Here is an 8271-nt window from a genome sequence, read left to right as displayed (position 1 = left end):
AACGAGTTCGCAACAGACGATGAGTCCATCTTATTCCCTGTAATAAAATAAACAAACCAAGATCAGTACTTAGTGTATCAAGAATATGGCTCTGATACCACTTGTAAGGAAATAGGGGTTGCACATAAACTGTTTGAGGTGTTGTCACAAGATGTTGACCATACCTACACACTACAAGAAAAATGCAATAACACAACACTTAAAAGACAACATTTTTAGTGAAAAGTGTTGTAATTTTTTGGAATACAACGCTTTTAGTGAAAAGCGTTGTCGTTATATGTTTTTTATTTATGAAAGACAATGCTTTATTTACAAAGCGTTGTAGAATAGGCTTTTTTTGGGGTCAAAGACAACGCTTTTAAAAGCGTTGTCTATTAGCATTTTTTTCCCCATGTACCACAACACTTTTTAAATAGTGTTGTAGAAAATCTATTACTTTTATTTAAAATAAATCATAAAGTAAATAATATTGGCCAGATCCCCAAATCAGACCCTTCCCGATTACTTCTCTTCTCCGATCTGATCCCTAGCCTTTCTCTTTTTTATCTCTTTCAATTGAAAATCCCATGTCGATTTTTGCTCGATTCTTCAGACTAATTTTGAAGTGATCTCCGACAAGCCTTCTCCAAGAGCTTCATCCTACCCTTCCTTCCTCGAAACGCTGTTCTCGCTCGGGCCGTTCGTCGGGAGTTTAGAACAATACTTGGGCAGAATAAAGGACGCATCAACGAACAAGTACTTGCATTCGAACAAGGGTAAGAGTATATGTTTTGCTCATCCGTGTGATCGCTACATCTCACCATCCTCTCTTCATTTCTCAATTATCGGTAAAACATCTTTTTTCCTCAGCATTGTGCGAGTAATTGTATGTATTTGCTCATGTTCGTGTGGTTTGAATTGATTTTTGCGTCGTACAAAAATTAGGGAAAGTTTAGGGGTGTTGAAATTAGAAATGAAAAATCCCCCGTGTTCTTGGAAATTAGTAGTTTGATTATAGCGACTTGGCAACCATAGCGAAAGCTTCAATAGTCGTCTGCCCAAAATCTGGAGGCAAAAATTCTCATAACCCTGAGGCTCTGAGCTGTCGAGGTGGAAAAGGGTCTTCCCTGTATATACATATGGTGGTGAGGGTGACGAAGAACAGAGACGGAGGATGACATTTCGGGAGCAAATTGGAGGAAGCGGTGAAAAACCCTGAAGATACAAAGCAAGAAGAATGAAAGGTTCTCAAAACACTATTTTTGGTGAGTTTCGTTAATCATATTTTATTTTTCTTCAAGATCGATCTAATTTTAGTGCCTCTGTTTGCTATTGTTTTGCTCTAGATTGGTTCTTATGTTTTTAGATCTCTGTTTCTGCTCGGTGTGTGTGAATTCATGAGTTGGATATCTACGACTTTGTTTCTAGAGACATGAGTTTATTGTTTAGGCAATGAAATACGGATGTAGGTGTAAGTTTAAGCTTCTTTTGGTCCATATGTTTGGCATTTTTAATTATGTGTGTAGGGGAGCTGGAAGAGAGCATGGCTAAACTTGAAGAAAGTAGAAGAAAAATTATCAATCTGAAAATACAGAAAGATGGGGTCTTTGGAATGCAGGTTTCAATTCTTATTCCTATTCCTGTCCCAGTTCTCATTCCAGTTCCTAATGCCATAAACGGAACGATGTCTCCAAAAATGCACTCTGACATGTCAAAGCGATTATGCCAGCTAAAAGGGTCTGTTGAAGAGATAAAGGTTTCTATTCTTTGACATTATACAATTGACACTTGCTTGCTTCTTTTATCATCTCATGTATTTATATAATAGATAAAGTTCGCTTGACATGTAAATATATAATGCACTCTGACATGTAAATATACTTGCTTGCTTGCTTCTTTTATCATCTCATGTAAATATATAATGCACTCTGACATGTCAAAGCGATTATGCTTGTTTCTATTCTTTGACATTATACAATTGACACTTGAAGTTGAATACGATGTAGGTGGTCACAGAAGATTGCTTTTCTGAACTTCAAGATGTGCAGGAGGACGATTTAATTTTGTCAAAGCAGTTTCATGATCTTCAGGTTGCAAAACATAGTTTTTTCCCTTACAGATCAAAATATGGGTAAATTGCACGGGCATTGCTTGATGTTTGATATAATTACAGAAATCCATCTGTGTTATGTAACCACCATTCAGTAGTATAATCTTAACTGAGATTTTTTCTCACCCAAAGCTGAACTGAGATTTTTTCTCACCCAATTTAATTTGTTTAGAACAGTGTAATTTATTTATATTTGTAATCTTTACAAATTCAATTGGTTGATTGCATGCAAAAATAGATATTAACTTTATGATACATTAGCTGACATTCATTGATTGGTGTCTATTCCAAGATTCTCTGGTTCATATACTCTGTTGTTGTTCTTTTAATGGTTGCATAGGTTTTCTGAAAAGATTTAACTTTTCTAGTTGCTGATGGTGGTGCTGTGTTGTTGCCAATGTTCTTAGAGGGGAGGTTATCTCCCTTCATAAAAATGTGCCTTGGTTTCTTTTCATTTCTGGTCCTCAGAAGAGGCCACGGAGATTTTTTCTAATTTGTTTCCTGTATTGCTATTATTAGCATGTACTGGAGCATGGAAAGCCACATGGACAGTCTGCATGAGCATGAGTTCCAGCACCTTGAGAGAATAGCTTGCGCCTTATTTTTATTTTTTTATTTATTTCTGCAGTTTTTTTGTATGATTGGAATTTGGAACACATAAGAGCATTAAATTTTCTTACTTTGATAATTTTTTTCCTCATTTTTCTAGCTTATTCGATCAAAACTTAAAAGTGTCCTAAATTTATTTTCCAACCAGGCTATTATGAAAGATTAATTTGCGAATTACATCGTACATAAAGTGCATGAAACTTGTAATGACCAGCAGCGTGAATTGATCATGTCAAGAATCAAAATCCATTTGAATGTCGTAAGTACACTTATGGAAAGCATATAGTAACTCGTGTAGAGAAACTTGTGGCTGCTGGAGAAATCTTTATCACTAGGTGCAGAACCAGAGAAAGGACCTGGTAGTTACTCAAGTAAGAATGTTTCCATTGATTAGTTGTAGTGATGTACTGTGATGCATATGCTTATGTTGATCTCAATTATTAATTAGAGTCTGTTTAAGTTTATTTTAGAAAGTTACAAGAAGTGATTTTATCACATTACCATCCATTTAATCCCAATATTTATGTGATTGAAAAAGAAAAAGGAAACTGTGGGGCATGTCTCATACTAAAGAAAGGGATGGCTAAAAGCACATCAAAATTCTGAGTTTTCGTGGCCTTTGAAAGATCTTCTATTATATAAAGTTGTTCTTAAAAAAAGTATGTTGAATGTAGTACTGCTGCAGTTCCACTCCTTGCTTGGGCAGTTGATTTCAGGGGTGTACGAGGATGATATTTAGCTTTTACCATCTAAAGGACTTTTTTTCCCCTCCCATTAGTGTTTGTAGAGTGATTATGTTTTATTTTTAAAAAATCCCATCATAAGGCTGTACATTATGCTTATTATTATGATAACTTTTACCCAATCTACTATTATTTGTTCATTCCCACTCCCCCTTACCGTAATATAGTTAATTCGTTTGCTTGCAATTCCCAGGCTCGGGAGATGGAGAATAAGAAAGAAGGAAGGCCAGGGGAAGCCAGAACTTCTCTAAGGCATTCAGTGATGGATAATGGGTATGTTTTATTCATAAAGGTGTTGTACATAAATAAAGTATGTTGCTTTTGTTTATTTGAATTTGAATTTTTGAGTTTTCATATCTGGTTAATAACTCTCAGAGTAGTTACGTTCAACTCTATAGATGTGGCAAGCCCTTATCGGTGAGGAAGTTTATATGATGGAAGAAAATGACTTATCATTTTAAATATTTAAGTTTATATTCCTAGAATGATTAAAGATCCTCTTAAAGAGAAATTTCACTAAATAAAAAATACCCATACCCACGTCCTCATTGGATGGTTACTGGTTACATATTTTGTTGCATCATTGAAAACTTTAGTCGCATTTTATAAAATTAGCCATTTATATCTTTCATCTCTAAAGTTTTTGTTCCCTCTTTCCCAGTATTTGGTTGTAGAAAATAAAAAAAACATTGCTCTTATGCTTCAGTAGTTAGTAATGCTTTTGTGATTCTACAGGGGAACATGGCTATCCTGGCGGCAAATTCTTCGACCCCTTGTCAGTTGCCGGTACATTGAAGGATGGAGTGTACATCCCGGACAATGAAAAGCTCGAAAGATTGAAGCTTACTGAGATTAAGCATGCTAGGATCGCAATGTTGGCTATGCTCATCTTCTACTTTGAGGCAGGGCAGAGGAAAACACCCCTTGGTGCACTTGGCTTGTAATTTTCTTCAATCTTGCATAATGTTTGAGTAAAAAGATCGATTATTTTTTTATTTGAATGATTTATAATATTGGAATATTCTATATTAAATTTTATTTACAAATTTTTGAATTTTGAGTGATTTATAATATTGAAAATTTGTGAATTATTTTTTTTTTTTTTTTTTATTTGAACAAAGGTCTTTGCCAAAAAAGACAACGCTTCTTTTCCAGATACAACGACGGTTAAAAAACGTTGTCTTTTCCAAAAACTACAACGCTTTTTATAAAAGACAACGCTTAAAAAGCATTGTCGTTTTTAGATACGACAACGCTTTTTAAGCGTTGTATTTTCTAGAAACGACAACGTTTTTTCCGCGTTGTCTTTGAGCGTGGTCTTTTACAACACTGGCTACGACAAAGCTTTTTTGGGGACATTAACAACGCGGAAAAAGCGTTGTCTTTAGCCGTTTTTCTTGTAGTGACAATAACACCTTGAGTAACTTGCAGCGGAATAAAATTAAAGCGTAAATAAAATAAACAAGCAACCAAATAAATAGACTCAATATGATTTAAGCAAGAGTATAAAATACTCTTGCAGTGCCTCAGGGCAAAACTTCACTAGAAAACAAATCAAAGAGTTTTACAAACCCTAACACTAGTGATTATTGTAAAATTCAATTTCTCAAAACAATTGAGAAAATAAACCATAAAAATAACTCCTAAAAATTCTATTCAAAATAGAATAAATAAAATAGAGTAAGGAGTTAAAAATCTTGATGCCAAAAACTTGTATAGTCGAAACACTCTTCAATCAATGATCTTCAAGTGTTCTTCAAGCATCAAGTAACCTTGACTGATTTGAGCTTTCAAAGATCTTCAATCCTTCTGTCAATGTACGTGTATGAAGCTCTTGGGAAATCTCACGGTCTCTCTCTATCTCTCTCTTCTTGTGAACGCCTATCTCAAATAAATAGACCAAAAATCCTTCTTCAATATATTTCCTTGTAGGCGTAGGATTCCTTTGATTTGATCATATCAAATCTACACAAATAAAGAAAGGTAAATATTAGATATGATATGTTAAATATTCTAATCAGCTTATCAATATCGCAAATAGGAAATAAATCACATAAATAAAGATTACTTCATGTACAAGAAAGGAAAAAGATATTTAATAAACTTTTTTTCAAAATAGGATGATTTTAAGGAATAAAATATTCCTTTAAGGATTTATGTTCACCATGTTCTTATCTACTTGCTGGCAACATATTTATAATTTAGCTATTTATGAATTAGGGTATAGGGGAAAGCAAAGAGTGCGCTCCTAAAGCAATGGAAATTGATCCAGTGAAGATCTCCCTAAAAAACTGGATATAAAAGCTTCTCAAAAAATTTGAAGCTGATTATGAGAAAATATTTGCATTTTTCATGAATGCATTAACTTTAAGGTGATATATAAAAAAATTATAGAAGGATTTGATGCAAAAAATATCATTTTCGCCAACTTGAAAAAGAAAAAAAGATATTTGATTCTTGAAGTATCATAACTAAGGGTGAAGTCATCACATGCATCAATTTTTGGCAAATCAGTGCATGAGACTGAAATATTAAGAGTTAATAAATTCAAGTGATGCATGCAAGGGTAATAAAAATTAAAGATTTTTCCACGTGGCTTTTCATAATAAGGTTTTCAATGAGGCAATTAACAAGTGACGTGATGTCGTACGCTTTTTCCTTAACTTATTAAAATTTTGTCCCACTGGTTTTTTCTTAATAAAATTTTAACGAGACACATCCATTGTCGAGAAGATATCCAAAGAAAGTATCTATTGTTGTATTTTTTTCCCTTCGTTAAAATTTTTCCTACTGGGTTTACTGTCAAGGTTTTAACGAGACAACACTTGAGTCCCGATGAAGTTCTCAAATATCCACATTGCCAAATGGAGATTTTGAAGAATCGGTTGCTTGTGCAATTAATTATCTAAGGGGGAGTGTTATAAATATATTGTTATTATAAATGATTATCTTTATCTATGTAGATTTAGAAGATTTATGATCAAGATAATATATGTAAAGATTTGTATTATATTATTTTTTCTTATAAATATGGGTGATTGAGTTCAATAAAAATCGCGTATTGACTCATAAATTCTCTCCCCTCTCGTAAATTTTTTTTGAGAGGAAAATTGTCACTTTTATTAAAGGCTGAAACGTTAAATTAAAATATTTCCAACCAAATAGGAAAATTCTCACTCTCTCAAACAAGTATAGAGAGGGAATAAGTAGTAAAACGAGCAATAATATGCGCCACAAAGTTTGTTGATCTTCTGACATGTTGAAGGTTTAGGGCTTGAGCCTGATCCAAAAGCTTTTTAATCAACCGAATACGTGGTCATGTGTAATGAAGATACTCATCAATCCCTGTGATTGCTTGCACTGTGATTAATGAGTCAGAAACAACCCGGAATCTTCATAGTCCTCACGCGTAGGCAAAAATATCTTCGTAGTCCCCGCGCATAGGAAAAAATGTCACCCCTTCTTGAATAACTATAAGTTCACCTTCGACAACTGATGTAGGTGTTGAGATGCTCATCCCAAAAGCATAAATTTTATTTCCTTGAGAATCTCTCACCACCCCTCCAACTCCATATTTGTTTAGCCTTTCGTTTACACGCGCATCAACATCAGTTGTAAAGTTCCTGGTGGCGGGGCCATCCAGAGAGAGGGCTCTGATTGGTTTGGCTCATTTTGCAAAGGATGCAATTTCAGTCGGGCCATTTGGTAATCATGCAATAGTCTATCACACCAATTCGAGTCATGGTTTATCTTATTACCTTCTCTCACATATATAGCTTCCATCCGATATTCCATAGGCCCCTTGCACAAGTAGCCAGCCCCTCAAAAGTTTCTTTGTCTGTATTGGCTTGGATCCAAAGGCAGCTATACAAGGTGTTCGTATCTTGAAGTTTTGCCACTATTTTCCAGAGGTTGGTCTTTTTCCAGTACTTTCTTACTGGAGCACAAAGGAAGAGCGCATGATTGTACTGTCTCAATGAAACCCACATATCAGGCACGATTCCGAGCATGGTACATAATGTTGTCTCAAGTTGGCCGCAGCGGGGATAGTGTCCTGTGATAGGCACCACCAAAAGATCTGGATTTTAGGAGGTATATTTAATCTCTACATGAATTTCCACCACTAAGGTGTATAATTTGATTGGTATTCTGGTGGTGATAATAGATGACACGCTATCTTGTAGCCACTTCGGACTGTGTAGCGACCCTTATTATCAAATCCCAATATTTAGTATCCGACTCATAAATTGAGAGAAGGGGAATTCTTAAGATTTGTTCAGAGTAATACAGAGAGAATTTGGAACTAATTAATGATTCGTTCCATGCCCCCTCCGATATTAATGAGCACATCCTTTGGTCTTTGGATATCTGAGTGGGATGATTGATTACGCCATGGAAGTCTGGTAGCTATTTATCTTTCAATATTCGTACTGAATTCCCATCACCAATACGCCAATGAAACGCCTTTTCCAACAGCTCTCGGCCCCAGAGCATTGAGCGCCAAATATTGGAGGGATTATTTCCTAATGGGGCACTCATTATATCCATATATTTAAAGTATCTTGCCTTGAGAACTTGAGATAGCAAAGATTACGGTTGTCTAATTATCCTCCAAATTTTCTTAGCCAATAGTGCCTGATTAAATGGGGTGAGTCAACAGAATCCTAACCCACCCAACTGCTTCAGCACATAGTTTGTCCCATTGTTTCCAGTGTATGTGTCTTTTTTCCATTATCCATATCCCACCAAAAATTCGTACACTTCATTTCAATCTCCTCGCAAACTGATCGTGGTATGCAGAAACATGACATCGCATATGTCGGAATAACC

At 35.1% G+C, this 8271-nt stretch overlaps 1 protein-coding gene across 4 annotated transcripts; it reads left to right on the top strand.

Moving 5' to 3' along the window:
- Positions 1 to 574: 574 nt before the first annotated feature.
- Positions 575 to 4357, top strand: LOC140872144 (E3 ubiquitin-protein ligase BRE1-like 2). 4 transcript variants are annotated; one of them, XR_012147762.1, is made up of 6 exons: positions 575 to 1244; positions 1506 to 1735; positions 1986 to 2069; positions 2847 to 3069; positions 3635 to 3714; positions 4177 to 4357. XR_012147762.1 is itself a non-coding variant. In XM_073274915.1 (4 exons), exons 1-4 carry the CDS (start codon positions 1217 to 1219, stop codon positions 2862 to 2864), a joined length of 360 nt encoding a protein of 119 aa, XP_073131016.1. In that variant the 5' UTR covers positions 575 to 1216; the 3' UTR covers positions 2865 to 3195. The 4 variants fall into 4 exon arrangements, 3 of the variants coding, with proteins under 3 accessions (XP_073131016.1, XP_073131015.1, XP_073131014.1); XM_073274915.1 differs by lacking the exons at positions 3635 to 3714; positions 4177 to 4357 and having other exon boundaries at positions 2847 to 3195; XM_073274914.1 differs by lacking the exons at positions 2847 to 3069; positions 3635 to 3714; positions 4177 to 4357 and adding an exon at positions 2609 to 2839.
- Positions 4358 to 8271: the final 3914 nt, after the last annotated feature.

Source organism: Henckelia pumila, unplaced genomic scaffold (assembly GCF_033568475.1).
Source record: "Henckelia pumila isolate YLH828 unplaced genomic scaffold, ASM3356847v2 CTG_461:::fragment_3, whole genome shotgun sequence".
In the NCBI taxonomy this organism is placed as follows: domain Eukaryota; kingdom Viridiplantae; phylum Streptophyta; class Magnoliopsida; order Lamiales; family Gesneriaceae; genus Henckelia; species Henckelia pumila.
The sequence above is the reverse complement of the archived record's forward strand: the minus strand, read 5'-3'. Positions and strand labels throughout refer to the sequence as shown.

Bases quoted from the DNA above. Each gene is read 5' to 3' on its own strand.
- LOC140872144 (XM_073274913.1), top strand. From the start codon at position 1,217: ATGAAAGGTTCTCAAAACACTATTTTTG. The intron at 1,245-1,505 runs GTGAGTTTCGTT...TTATGTGTGTAG, and splicing joins TTCTCAAAACACTATTTTTG to GGGAGCTGGAAGAGAGCATG. The intron at 1,736-1,985 runs GTTTCTATTCTT...AATACGATGTAG, and splicing joins GGTCTGTTGAAGAGATAAAG to GTGGTCACAGAAGATTGCTT.